The sequence below is a fragment of the Bos javanicus genome, chromosome 10, assembly GCF_032452875.1.
Source record: "Bos javanicus breed banteng chromosome 10, ARS-OSU_banteng_1.0, whole genome shotgun sequence".
In the NCBI taxonomy this organism is placed as follows: domain Eukaryota; kingdom Metazoa; phylum Chordata; class Mammalia; order Artiodactyla; family Bovidae; genus Bos; species Bos javanicus.
The window spans coordinates 87,993,033-88,010,738 of NC_083877.1; the positions used below are offsets into that span (position 1 = coordinate 87,993,033).

Sequence of the window (17,706 nt, forward strand, 5' to 3'; positions counted from 1 at the left end):
GGGATTTCAGGCATTACGAGAGGGCCAGAAAGGGGCATTTGGGGACAGAGACTCTGGAAAGGATCCCGTACACAGGGCTGCTCCCTTCTGGAAGCCTCCAGCCCCGGCTCTCAGCTCTGTCGGCTCAGGGTTCCAGGTCAGCGCCCGGCTCCGTCTGCTGCGCCATGGGCCATCCGCTGCCTTCCGCGGGGAGGACGTTACCACGTGCTCTCGCTTCGGGCTGTCCTCCGGGCCCTGCAGAGGCTTCTCTCTCCCCATATGTTGTAGGTGAGCTTTGATGCATGCGCTGCTTTCTCCTCGGAGCCCAGGCCGTCTCAGAGTCTCTGGTGCATCCCCTGCTCTGGTCCCCAGGGGTGGGTGTGAGAGATGCTGAGCTCAGCCTCCTGGCAGCGTTTCGTCCCCTCCTGCAGGCGCCACAACACTGCCTGGGAGGGCAGCAGCCCAGAGACAGCTCAGGCCTTTCCGGCTGGCTGGGCATTGTCCCTGAGCCCTGGAGGAGGGTCCCCAGCCTGCACTGTCCTCAGGCCTCCACAATCAGCCTCCAGAAGAAGCTGCTGCATCCAGGGCAGCTTGCCATCATCATCAGTCTGGGAGGAACCAGATTCACCTCACTGGCTCTGAAGTCAGCCTGTTTCCATCTGCACGGCCACCTTACACAGCTGACTGTCTGCTCTATGAAGTCAGAGGCTGAGCCTTGGGCCTCTTTGTCCCCACCAGGGCCTATCGCATAGCGAGTCCATGCTTAGTCGCTTCAGTCGTGTCTGACTCTTTGTTGGACACCATGGACTGTGGGCCACCAGGCTCCTCTGTCCATGGAATTCTCTAGGCAAGAATACTGGAGTGGGTTACCATTCCCTTCTCCAGGGGATCTTCCTGACCCACGAATCGAACCTGGGTCTCCTGAATGGAAGGCAGATTCTTTACCGTCTCAGCCACCAGGAAGTGACACCTAGTGCTGAATAAATGTGCTGGATGCATCCATCAGTCAATGAGTTGATGAATAAAAGCTCGACTCGTGGTTACTTTTCAGCAGGAAATTTATTGGGTATCTACAACAGTCCGTGTAGAAAGACCAACTAGTGTCAGGTTAGAAGGATAAACTCAGGAGCAGGCAGCCTGGGTTCAAATCCCAGCTCTGCCATAAGGCTTTGGGCAAATTATATAACCTCTCTGTGCCTCTGTTCCTTTATCTGGAAAACAGAGGTAATACTAAAGCACACCTCGAGGGGTTACTGTGAGGAATAAACAGTGCGAGTAGAGTGTGTATATGATAAGGATCTGCCAGGTAAAGAATGCTCAGAAAATGTTGGTCATTATCACTCACAGCAGAATTACTGCAAGAGCAGCATCAGTGGCCCACACTCTGCACGAGGTGTGGGGGAATCCGGGGCAATCCATCATCTCCACTCCCACCTTCTACGGCTTACAGTAGAGTTGGGAGACAAACCCACGCAGGAGGCAGTCAGTTAGAGCTGCCAAGTGTCGAGGAAGATCCCCCCAGTGCTGGACTACATACCCCATGGCATGTGGTGGGGCTGGGAGAGGGCTAGGCGGGTGGAAGAGGCATGTGGTTGTGGGGCTGTCCACCAGGGGGCAGCACGCCACAAGGGGCATGTGGGCCTCACCAGTCAAGACAGGAGATTGTGCATCATGCAGTCTTCCCTGCGTTTCAGGGTTTTCAGCTTTTCAATTCTACTCTACTCCCAGAGGCTATCTTGACAGAAACAGTTTCCTCCAACCCCATTTGCTGAGTCTGGGTGGGAAGGAAAGAGGGATGGGGGAGTTCCCAGGGGCCCCTCTTTGGGCCCAGAAAGAGGTCCCAGTTGAGCTCTCCAGCGGCTTCAGGCTGAAACTCTCAGCGATGACCATGACCCCCTGCCTTAGACTCCAACCTGGAGGACCCTGCTGATCTAGATATCAGTTTGTGCCTGATGCACACAAGTGGGACAGCCTGGACCTAGGAGGAGCCAAGGTTTAGGCTGAGTCAAGGTTTTATAAGAAGTGATCAGAGGGAGGAGACAGGGAGCACGTGCCCTCAAGACTAAAAACCTTCTTCAGCTGTGGCCTCACGTTGCCTACTCATGATCCCATCCCTCGTACACGGAGACTTGAAATTCCCAGAAATCACCTGGCATCCCTCCTTCTGGATAGTCCTTCCCATCCCCACTTCCACCCACAGCCTTGCTTTTCTGCCCAACCAACTCCTATTCATCCTGTGTGAGCCAGGTGTCACCTCCTCTGGGCAGTCTTCCAGCTTACCCATGGCTCAGTGAGTGCTCTCCCCCAGGCTTCCCTAACACCTTGTCCCTCTCCCTCCCATCTATGCTCTCATACCTGGGAACCACAACCATCTGTCATTGGTTGTCTTGCCAGTGAACTCCCCTAGATTAAGCAATGGGTCTCAGTCATCTTCACCTGCCTGGTTCTTGGCATCTTGCCTGGCATTGGGTCGGCATCAATGAAAGTCTAAGGAATGAGTGGAGAAGCTGGGCCTGCACCACCCAGAGAGGGAGGAAGAAGGCAGAGGCAGAGACCAACATCAAGAACAGCTGAGCTCCCCTCCCCACCTCACCACACCAACAGGCTCACCTTGGCTGGTGAGCAGGACCAGGGTTCTGCCTCACCTCTATAGCACCTGGGATAAGATGGGAGCCAGGTATCCTTGCTCCCTGCCCAGCCCTCCTTTCTCCCCAGCAGGAGGGGCTGCCTCTCAAGCATCCCTGAGAGCATGCCCAGAAGCAGGGGGAGCAGTGAGGCCAGTCGGAAGATGCAGGGTAACAGAAAGGAGCCAGGAAACTTGGGGGGCCAAATGCATGGAATGACGGGGACAGCTGTGTTCTTAGGGGAGGAGACTGGCTGAAAGATGCCTGCTAGGACCTAGGACTGGCTCCTCATTACACTGAGGGTGATATGGTTTAGGTCTCCTCAAGTACATCGTTATCCCAAAGCTCCTTTGGTTCTTGAACATTGAGGAGCCCAGTGTATCACTCCATCTGATACTGGGTGTGGAGGCCAGAGGACCTGTGACCTCTATTGCCACGGGCAGATGGTTCCTGACCCCCGGTTTTGGGAGCCAGAGAGTTGTACGTTAAAGTAAGCTCTGACCCTCTTCTTCCACTCAGGGTTGCAGGGTGGTTATTAGTGACACTATCAACTGCCAGCCAATGATGGGCCAATGACAGTGTCAAAGTGCTTCAGGGGGCCCTGAACCCCACCCAGGACCCCACCTAGAGTCACGTTCTCCCAACTCCAGGGCTCCTGCTGGCCTGCCTCTAGAGGGCACCCTGATCACCCCACTTCTACCCTTCAGGATCACTTTGGATCTTTCCCCAGTAGCTCTCTGGTCATGCTCCCTGTCTGTGAAGTGGCTTTGGCATCCCCCCTCCTTACCAGCCCACAGCCGCTAACCACCCAGACCCTGGTTACACCACACTCAGACTGTGGCAAATGCCTCCTATCGGGTCCCTCCCACTTCCAGTCTACCTGCCAAGGCTCCATTTCTGAATTCTAGATCTAATCAGGTAATCCCCTTGCTCAAACCTTCAATGGTTCCCTCAGTCAATTCAGTTCAGTCGCTCAATTGTGTCCAACTCTGCGACCCCATGGACTGCAGCACGCCAGGCCTCCCTGTCCATCACCGACTCCCAGAACTTGCTCAAACTCATGTCCATCGAGTTGGTGATGCCATCCAACCATCTCATCCTCTGTCCTCCCCTTCTCCTCCCGCCTTCAATCTTTCCCAGCATCAGGGTCTTTCCCAAGGACTCAGTTCTTTGCATCAGGTAGCCAAAGTATTCCCTATGACCTGTCAAATTCATTCTAGATTTCTTAGCTTGGCATTCAAGGCCCCTCTGCTCAGGTCCCATCTCTTAGCCTTAACTCCCTCTGTAATGTCCCCTATGCTTACCATTCCACACTCACTCCAAGGCTCCAGGCCTGTTCCCTCCACCCGGGCAGCCCTCCCCAGGTCCCTCCACCTGCTGAGACCTCATCTACCCTCCCCTACCTTACCCTACCCACCCAGAAGTCCCCTACATCTGGGTATTCTCTGTCCTTCCTCTGAGCACTCCCAGAAACCTCTCCCAGGGTGTGAACCCTTGGAGAACAGCTGTCTCATCTGTCTTCTAGCCCCACTGTGTGCAGAATCCAGTGCTGGGCACATTAGGGGAAGAAGACATATGGGACGTGCGAATAAGCACTGACCTGTGCAAACATTCGGTCAGTGTTTATCAATCATCTGCTATGTGCTTAGCCGCCGGTGGCATCCAGGGCAAGATGGTGAACAAGGCAGATGTCTCTGCCCGGTGGAGTACAGATGGCTCCTGCTCTAGAAAGTGCTGAGGACTGACCGCAACTCCATGCACCCCCTCCCCACCTGCCCCAGCGTATCTAGGGGCTGCCTTGCTGGTTGCCTGGTGGTGAGCATTCAGGGAGTGCAGACTGTATACAACACTGGCCTAGGCTGGAGGTTCTCCAACAGCCCAAGTAGCAAGCACTTTGCAGTTGTGTCCGCCATCAGTCCAGGCCTGCAGGTCTTTGGATACCATCAGAGGTTATGTCCACTCACCTTCTCAGGGGCCAGGCCCTCCCTCAGGCCTCAATGCCCTCAAGCAGCTCCCAGGGCTGGGTAGCTCAAGGTGTCCTGATACTGTACGAGCCGAGAGGGCAGGGCTCCCTGGCTGATTCTCAGTGCTGCTGAGTTCTGGATGAGATGGAAGACTGGGTGGACTCCTCAGCTGTCCTCTGACATGGGAAGGAGAGGGAGGAGGAGGCAGGGTTAGCCATTCCATCCCTGGTGCCTGTGGGTCCGCAGATCCTAGCATGCAGACCTGTCTCCAGCCAGGTGATGCCCACGCTTTTACCAGCCACACAGCACAACCTTGACCCCTCACAATGGGCACTGGCTGAAGGGCAGGAGCAGGGTCCTGGGGGTCCCATGCAGCTGCCAGGCATTGCCCTTTTCATTGCTGACTTGCGAGGAGAGCCCGGGACCCCAGGGGAGGAGCAGGAGCAGCTGGGACAGCAGAGGTGGATTATGGACAGTGGTTATTTACCTGCTGGGACAGAAGCATTGTTAATTCTTACCTTCAGCATTTTAGCAGTTAGTATGACTGTGTCTGTGCATTCCAGCCTGGCCAGCCCTGCTACCAATGACATTGCCAAAGCAACCACGTCAAATCCAATTTAAAACCACATATTTTATTGATGTTCTTTACTGACAATATTCAGCCATGTGTACAAATATTACTCAAGCCCCACACCTGGCAACCTCCCCACCACCAGCCAGGAGATGACTCCCTGCATCATCTGTCTTTTGCTCCTTCACAAGGGCTGAGCCTCCAGGAGTTGGAGCGTGGCAGGGCTGGCTTCCAAGCCTGAGTTTTGGGGTCTTCCTGCTCCTCTTCCACTCCCACTGCTTCAGTGTGGTCAGAACTGAGGGTGAGCATGCTCCCCCCCCAATAACCCCTCCATCCTGGAAGCCTGGGAGCCCCGTTTCACCCCCTTTGCCACATCCTTCCCCTCCAAATGACCTGTCCTGCTGTCTAATGAGACAGCAGAGTAACCATTTTTCAGGGGGTGGGAGTCAGTGCATGGGGACAGCAACGGGATGCTCCCAGAGGCAGGGATCTCACCATCTTGTTCAGTGTTGTATACCAGTGCCTGATAGAGACTTGGCACATAGTTGGTGCTCAATAAATACAGCAGGAGGCATGAATGAATGCATGAATATAAGAGGGAGAAGTATGAGCGGGAGGCACTGTTACTACATCAGTTCTCTGGAGGCATGAAGGCAGAAACTTCCCAAGCTCTGCTCAAGAGCTCAAGGTGTTGTGAGGTGTTGTGCAGCCATGGTCAGGGTCGCTGTGACCACCAGCTGGACGCTGCAGAGTCTGGGCTTCAGCAGGCTGGATGGCAGAACGGCCTTGGGACCCAGTCAGGAGGGATCATTTGTGTTGTCTCCACTCCCTCATATAACCCAGGGGTCTGGTCATCTGGGCCCCGGAACGCACAGCAGCGCCTTCATCCCGAGTCAGTCAGGGTTGGTCTCCTATTTGCACCCCTATATTCTGCTCCCCCCTTCTTGAGCCTCAACTCTTCCTGTCTCCCTCCTCGGAGTTGAGCATCCCCTTCCAGCTTTGCTTTCCCCACCACTGCCCCAACCTGCTCCGGAAATGGCTCCATGCCCCTGATCTCAAATGCTGACACCCTCAACTAGCATTAATACCCAGTGGTCCTGAAAGTTTGCATCATGATTTTCAGACCCCTCCCTACCTGCCTCATCCTCTATGAAAGCAAATAACTCCCAGGCATCTCTGCAGCAGGCCTTGCCTCCTGACCTGGCAAGGGGTCCTTTTGTGCTCAGGAAGAGGACACTGGAGTCGTGGGGTGGAAAGGAGCTTCCTTTCCCTGGCCCTGAGCAGAAATTCCTTCCACAGCACACCTATTAGATGACTGCCCAGTCCCTTCTGGAATACCTCCAGTTGTGGGACACTCACTATCTCCCCAGGCAACCATTCAAACATTGAGCAGCTTTAGCTGCTAGAATGTCCTTCAGAAATAAGCCCATTTGCAACCCTCATTCTCAGTCCTAAAATATTCCAGTGCCCAATCTCTGCGTGACCCTCTCTCCTCCTATTCTGACTCTATTTTCGTAACAACATTCCTCACCACCAGCCACCCCCCACACACACAGACATGTACACGTGCCCTCATCTATGTGGCTGTGTAGTCACACACCTCTCTCATTCATCAGTATCTCCCTTCCCTTCTCCCTTGTCTTCCTATCATCTATGGAAGACCTGGAGTTTGGAGACCAATGGCAAAGGCTGGAAGAGTGCCAGGGAAAAGAAGCATCCAGCCAGGTCCTGGACTGGGCTGGGGGGCCCAGCTCGGGTGGGGAGGACAGGAGACAGCAGCTGGAAAATCTCAGGCTGTTGGCTTCTATCTCCCAGAGAAAAGGCCTTGCAACTTGGGGGCTGGGCAGCAAGCTACTGAGTTCTTTTTTCCTTCCACTGTCCACAGTTCCACAGAGACGAGGACACACGATCCTCCTTTCCCAACCTCACTAGCAGTTGGCAGAGCTGACTTGGCTGCCTCTCACCCGTGGTCATTCTAAACATTTTTGCCAGATTTCAGGCCTTTAGGGAGCATCATACCAGCAGTAAGAATCCGCTCCCCACTCCTAGTCTAGGGTTGAAAGGAAAAGCTCTAGCGGATAGCAATGATGACAGGAGACTTGGTAGAGAGTGTATGGACCAGGCAGAGGGGGAAAGCAGGCACCCAAGGGACGGAAACAAAAACAGAGGCCTCTGAGCAGTAATCAGCCACCAGGCTGGCTCATGGGGGAGCCTAGCAATGCCTGGGTGGCCATCTTTCCTCCTTGAGAACCAACACAGTTCTCTGGTGTTATAGACCAGGGATGGATGCTAGGACCTTACCAGTCCAAAGTTGTAGTGGGTCATGGGTGGAGACGGGGTGCTGTGGTCTCATGTTCACAAGGAGTCAAGACAGACACACACGCAGAGGAGTGATGGGAGCACCTGCTACTTGTCCCGCTGCTTGCAGCTCTCGCTTCCAACATTGAACATGGGGACCAGCAGGCCCAACAGCCACCTCTTCCCGAAGACCTCCTGTAAGTTCTTGCGCCAAGGCCGGGCCCTCACCGCCACCCCCTTCCGCACCTGGTGGCGGGTCTGCCCCCGGAGAATCAACAGCAGCTGATGGCAGCAGAAGCCAGCGCAGGCCAGGCCAATGGCAAACCAGAGATAAAGCATGAGGATGACGAACATTTCAGAACCGAGGACAGCTCCTGCAGAGGGCGGGGAAAACAAATTTCAGAACCGAGGACAGCTCCTGTAGAGGGCGGGGAAACACCAGACTCACTTTACACTCTGGCCACGTAGGAGACTGCGATCCAGGCAGGCGCTTTCCGCTCCGGAGAGAGGGAGATGAATGAGACTGAAACTACATTTTGTAGCAGTCTCAGCGCTGTGGCGAGGGAGAGGACTAGTTGTCCTAACTTTTTCTTAGTGCTGATGGCTTCTGAGGCGAGAGAGGAGCGCTGGGGACGTGGGGGAGAAGGAAAGGAAACTCCTATGGGCAGTGCCTAGATGCTAACCTTTGCTCAGGGTCAGTGCTTCCCATCTGTCTCTCTGCCTTCTCTTTGGGGGCTAGAAACAGGGAGAAGGGGGTTTTCTCAGGAGGAGAGAAGGGTGAGCTGAAGACCCTGGACAGGGAGATGGTGCTTGGGCAACTGTCTGGACTGCAAAGCCTGCTGACTTCGGAGCTGTGAGCACTGGCTGGGAGGATTCAGGAAAGTGACAGCATGATGGAGAACAGGGCCTCGTCATCAAGAAGAAGTCACGAGCTTCAGGGCAGTGCAGAGGATAATTCAATTATCAATGTTAAAAAGAGGACAGTATGGCCACTGGAACTTTCGACCAGAGCTGTCCTATCAGAGCTTGCTAAGGCTGGAAAAGGCCTCCAAGGTTGTCAGTCTAGCCCCCTGCCTTGAGCTGAACCTCCATTAAACCCCTCTAAATCAGCACTCTGCATGACTGGCTTAAACATCCACTGAGTAAGTGATTCACCATTCTCCTTCCGAGCTGGAGTGGTCGGTCCTTGCTAAGTTTGAATCTCCCAGCTCTGTGGCCTTTCACAAGTTTCTTAACCTCTCTGAGTTGCAGTTTGCTCATAATGTAAAGTGGGTAGAATAGCAATAATTCCACAGGGTTGCATCATTCAGGGACACTGTGTGCCCAGTGGCCAGCATTCTGGTTCACACTCAGCTCAGCCCTCCCTGCTCAGCATCCTTCACAGATAAGGAGATTACCTCCAAAAGAGGCTCAAGTTTAACTCCTAAGACCATCAAGCTTTCTCCTTCTCCTTTCCAGGGCTTGGAGACCTGGCTGATTTACAACTTTGGCAGCCTCCACCTGCCCAGCCGTCAGGGCAGTGGGCCTAGCAGAGAACTCAAAAGCCCTCCTCAGCCCCTCTCTCCTGCAGGGCAAGCTCACCACCACTCCCTCCAGTGAGATGCAAGTGCCTGCCAGAGACCCCACCTTACAACCTACTCATCCCTGCAAATCTCAACCATATACCTCCCTTCTCCAGTTTCCCCTGACCCCCAAGGACCTCTTCTCATCTCCCCTAGGTTCCATTTCCAGATTCCTGAGGGCTGGGCTTTTAAAACTTTTCCAATCTGAGCAATGCTGGACCCAGCAACCAAGAGGATGTGGATATGACTCAGGTTTGCTCATTAGCATCCCTGTCTTGCCCTCAGCCCTAGGAGATTTGATAGCAAGTTTCTCTTGGCAAACTTGGGGACAGATAAGTCCCACTGCCCAAGGGATGGGACGCTCAGTCCAGCTGGCTTGCACTGGGAGCAGGGAACAGCAGTGGGACAGGGCTCACTTTGGGCTGTGCCATGCCTCTGACCCACTTCTTCCTCGTCAGGTTAGCTCAGGCAGCCACGTGTAGGATGAAGGACCCTGGGACCACGGTGCCCTCTGGGGTGCAGGAATGCTGACAGGCAAAGAGGGCCTGCAAGCTGGGATGTGCGAACATCAGAGCTGTCAAGCACAAGCCTGCCTTGCAACGCAGCCTCAGGGACAAGCCTGGGCTGACGGAAGCTGTTTTCCACAGGCTTTTTTTCTGACACAAATCAAGGCATACAGAAAAGACCTTGTGGCCTTGCCTTGGCCCCTTGCAGCAGCTATAAAAGGCTATTCTGGGGATCTGTTTTCTCTCAAAGTGTTTGAAGATGCCTAGCCTGGCCGCCTCAGCTCCTCTGAACTATTTAATAATAGCTCTGCTCCTTTTAGAAAATCACAGAATTTTCCTAATGGGTTGAAACGGTCACACCATCCAGTCTCTCCAGCCCGGTTTCCCACCAAGCACCTTTGACAGAACGTCACCCAGATCTTTAACATCCATCCAGGGATAAGAAGCTCCCTCCCTCCCAAAGTGGCTCAATCATCAAGAAGCAACTTCAGAGGGGCAGCCCCAGGAAAGCAGTATGTAGGAAGAATATGGGCTCTGGATGCTAGCAGCCCTGAGTCCAAATCTTGGGTTTGATACTGTGTGTTCCAAAGCAACTTATCCTCATTAACCTTTGGTTGCTGAGTCTTTAAAAATTATATAATAATACTTATCTTACAGACTTGTCCTGAGGATAGGCTGAAATAAGATCTGCATGGTGAGTAGCACATACAGTTTGCCCAACAAACATTAACCTTTTTATTTGTCCACTGGATTTTTTTGGCACCTACCACACTGGCATAGTTTTCCAAGTGCCATGAACACAGGTCAGATGGCATCACCTCCATTTCTCAGATGAGAAGAATGAGGCTCAGAGAGGTGACACAACCTGCGTGGTCCCATAAAGCCAAAAGAAAGAACAACTTCTAAAAATGTCACTGGCCAGTCCTTCTCTGGCACCAACTGAGGGTGTGTGGGCAGTAGCCATCTGAAGACCCATCCCAGTTTTCGCCCCCAGGGCCCACATTCGCAGCCATCCCATGCTCTGGTGGCAGATCTGCTTTAGGGGCAGCCCCACAGTTGAGGACAGGTCAGCCTGGGCAACTTTGTTCCTTTTAACACCCTCCTATCCACCCAGCTTCCTGAGCAGATGAGAAGTCAGGGGGAGCCTCAACCATTTGTGTTAAGAAGTGAGGGAGAAGCTGAATAGGGGAGGTGTGTGTAAGGGCAGGGGAGAGAAAGGCTGGCAAGGGGAAAGATGTGTGTGTGTGTGTGTGTGTGTGTGTGTGTGTTAGTCGCTCAGTCATGTCTGACTTCTTTGCAACCCCGTGGTCTGTAGCCTGCCAGGCTCCTCTATCCATGGGATTCTCCAGGCAAGAGTACTGGAGTGGGTTGCCATTCCCTTCTCCAAGGGGAAAGATGAAAGCCTGGCAAAGGAGGAAGGTGAGATGAGACAGTTGGAGATTAGAAATCGAGGCCTCCTTTACTAGGGGGTCTGGCGAGGAGGTAAAAGATAGTGGGGCTTATTCTTCTGCTGGAACCAAGATCTGGGCCCCAAGAAAGGGACTGACTGGCTCTGTTTCCCCATCAGATTAAAGCAAGAGGTCTCTCTTCCTTACTTTCCTGTCTCCCAAACCTAGCACATATGGACAGTCCTCAAGGCCAGGCTTATCTCAAATCAAACCATTTCAACATCCTCCCTTAGGAAGCATCCATTTTTATGTGAATAAGACTACTTGGAAAAGGAAGTGTTATCAGGCTCTCTGGCTCTCCTCCTTCCTCCACCTGCTGTGCTCACACTCCACCCCCTAACCCACCCACCTGCCCTCCCCCAGCCTGGTTATTTCAGTCCCCGGCAGCCTCCCATGCTGGCGCCCGCCTGGGTCCAGAAGGCCCCGAGAGCTCTGAGTTCTGGGCCCAGCTCAACCACCAGCCCTCAAGACAGCCCTCATTGCTGAGTCCTTCCTGGGCCTCTGTGTTCCCACTGCCAAATGGCACCAAGTTCTCTGTCTAAGGACTGGGCCACAGCCCCAACGAAAGACCAAGATGCTGCTTCCCCAGAGTAGAGCAGAATTTCATATGAGCATCCAGCCCAGACATACCACAACCATTTGGGGTTCTCAGTGGAAGTAGCTGTATTCTGTCTTTCTTTGTCCCTGAAAGGTCAGTGGGGGAGGACACAAACCATTTGTCCTGAGCTGTTGTGTGTTGTCTATAAAGACCTGGGAGGCAGGCCAGAGGCTGTCATTCGTAAATAAAGATACTGGACAGCCATTTGATCCCATCTGAGTCTGTTTCTTCATGAGAAATGGAAATAACAACATCATACACACACGGCTACCTGTCTATATATATATATATATATATATATATATATATATATGCTAGTGATTGTAAGAACCAAGACAGTCAGGGCCAGGGTGGGCGAAGTGAAGGAAATGAGGTGGTCAGGGCAGATTTCAAGGCCAGGTAAGGTGGTAAGAACTGCCACCAGGGGCCAGGTCCCTTTGGGCCTTGATACCCCAGTTTCCTTGGGGTACACTTTACAAGGTACAGCCCTCACCAGGGTGCCTAGCTGACCCCAGTGTGAGGGCCCACACACACCTGGCTCCTACAGGTGTAAGAGCCTCCTGGAGGGTCAGATGCCCCGCCAGTCCCATGACACTGGTGTGAAGATGGAGTCATTAAATATGACTACAACTCCAACCAGGGTGCTCTTTGCTCTGAGCCATCTGTAGACCGGAGAACAACCTGGTGGGGTCAAATATAATGGGTAGAAGGGCAGGACTGGCCCAGCACCCTGGTCAACCCTCCTGTAGTTGGTTGGCAAGATCTTTAGAGGCCAAAGTCCTTGGAGGAATGAGTGAGCCGGACTGGAGTCCAGGCAGAGGAAGGTCATAGCGTGGGGCTACCTCCAGGCTGCATGGAGGGATTGCCAGCACTCAGCCCTGCCTGCTACAGAGCAGATGTATTACCTGGATGGCCACAGTTCTATGAGCACATGGACAGTGGCACCCAATGAGATAATGAATGAGGATGGGGGTGGAGAGGGAGGTTGCCAGGTGACATAGATGCCCTGTTAGTTTAAATTTCAAATTGATAACAAAACAAAACAAACAACAAACAAAAAAACTAGAATGAATGTATCCCCTGCAATATTCAGGAAACACTTGTAATGAAAAGTTAAGCATTGTTTTATCTGAAATTACAGTGTAACTGGTCATCCTGTATATTATTTGCTAAACCTGGCAAATGTAGGGTTGAGGTGGAAGGTGTCCATGTAGGGCCCAACCTGCCTGCCAAGGCCCACTCACCAGAGAAGAACTGGCTGATGGAGGTGGGAAGGAGCGTGAGGAAGGCCAGGGGGTGGGCGAAGGAGATGGACAGGACCGCGGAGATGTAGGCCACGCCGGCCACCATGGAGTAGAGGCAAGCCAGCGAGGTGTAGAGGCAGAACAGGATGAAGTTTCGCATGTTCCTGCTTCCGATGCAGTTGCCGGTGAAGAAACAGTGGTGGTCGTGCCTCAGGGTGACTCTGGCGCACACGCGACAGAAGTGGGTGCTGGGCGGGGGGCACAGGGCCCTCCTGGCCTCAGCCCCCTGGCAGGCATCCAGGTCGTCCGGGGAGTTCTGGATGACCAGGACATAGTTGCCCAGGGCGTTGGCGGAGAGGAACAGGAAGAGCGCCCCGTGGAGCAGGGCGGGCGAGAAGAGGCGGGCGGCCGTGGGGTCCTCACGCATGCGGGGCAGAAACAGGAAGAGCTGCAGCACCAAGGTCACCAGGGCGATGCACAGGAAGTAGGCGGGGGCCACCACGTTGAGCAGCCTCAGGGCCAGCATCCTCGATCACATTCCTAAGGGTCCAAGGAGAGGGAGACTTACCGCAGTGTCCCGAGGGTACCCTAGGGTGCTCCCCAGTTCTGTCTGTTCTGCTCCATGAAAATCCACGTCCCTCAGATCGCCCCTCCTCTTCTCCCTAACCGTGACCCAGCAGGCATGACACCCTGAGATCACCATGGCCTCTGGGGGCCAAGCCCTACATCCTGGTGTCTGCCTCCTCCATTTTTGAGCAACCTCAGCACCCTGGAGCCCCCCGGGAGTCAGGCAGGAGGAAGGCTAGGTCAAGGGCTTGTTCCTAGTCTGTAGGAGATGGGGTGGGGGAGGGGAGCTAGGGCTCTTCTCCTCTATGGCAGTGGAAACGTGCCTGGGTTTGAGATTTCTCCCTCCGACCCCTAGGAGGACAAAGCAGAAGATCTGGGGTGGGGGCAGATGGAAATGACCTCCTGACGATCCTGTTTCACCTCCCCTTTCTCTGCCCCACCCCTCATCTTGAGCAGTACTCAGCAACCTTACCCATACCCCAAAGAGCTTTGGGGGTACATGTGCCTGTGGGTCCCCTGATGTTTGCATGGGGTGTGGGGGGCTGTTCCTTGTGTGTGATTCTATGTGTGTAATCTGTGTGTGCGCCTGTGTATCTGTGTTTGTGTGTGTCTGAGTGTACACATAGCAGCCGCTGCCACCTGGCTTCTTAGAAAAATCAATGACAACAATCAATACATTCACACACACATTTAGGAGGCGGGGGTGGGGGGGCACACCGGAATACCAGGGTCAGCTGGTTTTGCTCAGTCCATCTCTCCGACTGCTGACTGCCCTAGCTATTTCTTGGCAAAGAGGCGACGAAATTAAAATCCCCCTGCGCCCCCTCCCACCGCCACCCACTTTGCGCCTGCCTCCCGCCCTCCTGGTGCGAGAAACCCAAACAACCCCGATGGCGCCGCCGAAACCCTTTCGATGCCAACAAGCTCTCCCCGGGCACAGAAGTGGTTGCTTGGCCAGCCTTTCAGCGGACCTACCCCCGCCGCGGATTGCAGCCCCGCACCAATACATTTATCCCCCCTCGCCCCTCACAGTCCCGGTTCCTGCCCAGCTTCGGAAGCCACTGAAAAATAGGATTCTGGGCGCCCGCGAGAACTTTTCCAGGGGCTCGGGAGTAGGCGAGCTTGAGACTCGAGAAAAGGTCTAGGAAGGGTTGTTGCACCCAGGATGGGCGAATGCCATGAGGCCTCGGTCCAGGCTGTCCCGTGCCAATCGGGTGACTGATCACCTTGGAGTCGCCTTTGCAAGTGCCGGAGCCCCCAGGAGACTGGCGGCCGCCGTAGGGACCGCGGGCCTCTGTCAGCGGCGGGGGTCTCGGCGCAGGGCTGAGACCACTGGGGTTGGTCGCTGGGGGCCCCTCACCGCCCCTCCGCCAGACGCTCCGGGGGGGGCTGCGGCGGCGGCGGCTCTGCCCACCCCCAGAGTGCCGGCAACCCAGGCTCCGGCGAGAAGCAAGTGTCTTCCCCACGCCGGTCGCCAGGGGGGCCGCGGGAGCAGCTTCCAGATGCGCCGCGGAGCCGGGAAGAAGGACGGGCTGGGGGCTGCGAGGGGCGCACGGCCGGCGGCCGCAGCCCCAGCCGCGAGCGGGAGAAGGGACCGCGGGGACCGCCCGGGCGGCCCTAGCGCGCGGGGAGCTGTCCGTTCAGCACTGGCGCCGGCCTCGCCCGCCGAGAAGGGAGGCACAGCCGGGGCCCCGGCGAGACAGACAGCGCGGGCGGCCGCGGGCTGGGCGGCCACCGCCTCCCAGACGCCCGGGAAGCCGCCCCCCGCACCGCCGCAGAGCGGGTGGGGAGAGGAACTCACCGTGCTCTGGTCGCCGACAAGAGGAGCCCCGGACGCCGGCTCTCGCCCTCCCCGAGGCTGCAAAGTTGCGGGCTCGGCCCCACGGGCTCTCAGCCTCCTCACGCTTCGCTGGGGGACCGGGCAGGTAGCGGGGGTGTCGGGAGGAGGGAGCGGGCAGCTGCCGTCCTCCCACTTGGGCGCCGGCAAGTGGGGGCCAGGAGGCGGCGGGGACGGCAGCTGGGCATCCCCCCGCCACCCCGCCCTTCCCAGAGCCCCGCCAACCCTCCCTTCCCTCCTGGGGGCGGCGCTCTGGCCACCCCGCTCAGCTTCGTGGACTTGCTCCCCTCCCCAACCTTCCCCCACCTCGTTCCTCTGGAGCGGGCTGGGGCTCCCCGCCTGACTTCAGTCACCAGTCCAGCTGTGAGCTCTGGGTTCAGCCCTGATGTGGAGGCTCCCTCATAGTCATCTGCTCCTTCCCTCCCCACTGTGGCTGAGACCCTTCCATCCTCTCCCGTCCTTCTCATACTGAGGAAATCGGAGGGGATTAGGAGTTCAGCTTTTCCCTGGGGGGCGACCACCCTTGAAGATCAGTGTCCTTGTGGTGATGGCTTGAGAGCCCCGACCCTGGAGCCTGTCTGCCCCAGGGTCTGAATGTCCATCATTCACAGCTGGGTGATCTTCAGATTCCAGTTTCTCCATCTGTAAAAGAGAGAAGTGAGCTTATATGACAACAATCTATGTAAAGAGCTTAAACCGTGCCTGCACAGGGTGAACGCTATTTGAGCATTCATTTGTAATTATTGACTCTATTTGTTGGGCCCTTACTGGGAACCAGGCACTATGCTAAGCCTTCAGCATGAGGCAGATTTGTTCATCCTCAGCAGAAGCTCTGTGACGTCCGTTGTATGGATAAGGAGACTGAGGCACGGAGGAGCTAAGTTCACATGCCCAAGGACATACGGCGGGTAAGTGGCAGAGCCTGGATTTGAACTAATGTAGCTGCTCTCAGCCTCTACACAGCCCAGCATCACCCTGAGACCCAGAGGGAGCTCTGACTTGGGAGAAAGGGATATAACTGAACCATTTATCCAGACACAGAGCTTGAACAGCTTGAACCAGGAGCGTCTGCCTGGAGTCTTGGCCCCATCTCACTCTTCCTAATTCCTTTCTTTTTTCTGACCCCACTAGTCTGAGGTAGGTACCGAGCGGCACCAAGAGGGTGGGGACAGTTGGCCAGTGTGTGTCAGATGGAGGTTGGAGGGAGCAGAGAGGGTTTTAGAACCCCTGCAGGAATATGGGCACCACCACCACCTCGGCTTCTTGAGGTGTCAGAGATCACCTCACTCCCCTGTTACACTCCTCCGGATGAAGGCAAACATCATAAACGAGTAATTGTTTATTGCTTCCTCAACTGGTTGATTAAAACAAGAATAAGCCCTTAAAATGAGGACAATATGCTTATCAGCTCAGCCTATATTTTTGAAGCATCAGATACTATTTTCTCTGTATTTTAACGGTAGGCATCAAAATGAAAAAGACAACCAGGAAACCTTTTTGTGTTCTGCAAGGGTCTTACATATAAGCAAAAGAACAGCTTGCCAGGTGTTGGCCTCTGAGAATCTGGCAGCCCTGTGAGACCTGATGGCCAGAGGGCAGGCACAGGAAAGCACAAATGGTCTTTTTTTTTTTTTTTCCTTTAGAGTCTGTTTGTGTCAAGATCATGGCTGTCTGGACCATTTTCAGAAGCTCTGTCTGCCTCTCACCCTGGCTTGGGAGGGAGGGAATGGAGGACTTGGCTGTATTGATTGAAGATCTCCATTCCCTAAATACCTTGAGAGTCAGGCGGTATTTCTAATTTTATTTTGCATATGGGTGTGTGGTGGGAAGGTGTGTGTCTGATTGTGTGTGTGTGTGTGTGTAAGGGGAGGGAAGGAGAGGGAGAAAGGAGAAGCTAAGGAATGTGGGAAGATGTTGGTGGGGGAAGGGAGCATTCAGCCAGGAAAGAGATGGAGATCTGGCCTTGAAAACACAAATGGACAAGAGCAATTATTTGCTTAGAAATATGGTTTAACAACCAAAAAGGACATTAAAGCTTCAAGTCTAGAGCTGGTTCCCCAGCACTCCCCTCCCCAACTCAGTGAACTGGGGAAGAGGAAGGACAGCCAAGTGTTATTTTGTTTTTCTAAAGTTGGTGATTATCTCTGACAAAATCAATAGGGAAGGCAATTTGAAAACTTCAGTTCTGGCCCCATCAAAATTAAGCAGACTAAGAACGGACACTTTATTGCCCCTGACCGCTGCTGTGGCACCTGGAGCAAAGTCATCTTACCTCTCTGCTCTTAGTATTCTCATCCATAAAATTAGATGAAGGTGTTACCTTGTGATGGTGATGGTCAAATAGGATAAAATAAGTGCCTCGTCCTGGCAGGAGATTGGACAGTGTTAGCTTTTTCCTCCTCCTGCCTGCCTTTCTTCTGGGCTCTTATCTTTATTCACAAGAACATCTTATCTTTCCAACTAAAGTGAGAGCTCCTGGTCTATGTGGGAAGTATTTGGGGGTCTCCT

The 17,706-nt window shown here is 54.4% G+C and overlaps 1 protein-coding gene across 1 annotated transcript; it reads right to left on the bottom strand.

Moving 5' to 3' along the window:
- Nucleotides 1-5,178: 5,178 nt before the first annotated feature.
- On the bottom strand, nt 5,179-15,248 carry ZDHHC22 (zinc finger DHHC-type palmitoyltransferase 22). The gene is made up of 3 exons (XM_061429563.1): nt 15,163-15,248; nt 12,795-13,334; nt 5,179-7,810 (listed from the first exon to the last, which is right to left on the bottom strand). The coding sequence occupies exons 2-3, from the start codon at nt 13,318-13,320 to the stop codon at nt 7,545-7,547; spliced, it is 792 nt and encodes a 263-aa protein (XP_061285547.1). The 5' UTR covers nt 13,321-13,334; nt 15,163-15,248; the 3' UTR covers nt 5,179-7,544.
- Nucleotides 15,249-17,706: the final 2,458 nt, after the last annotated feature.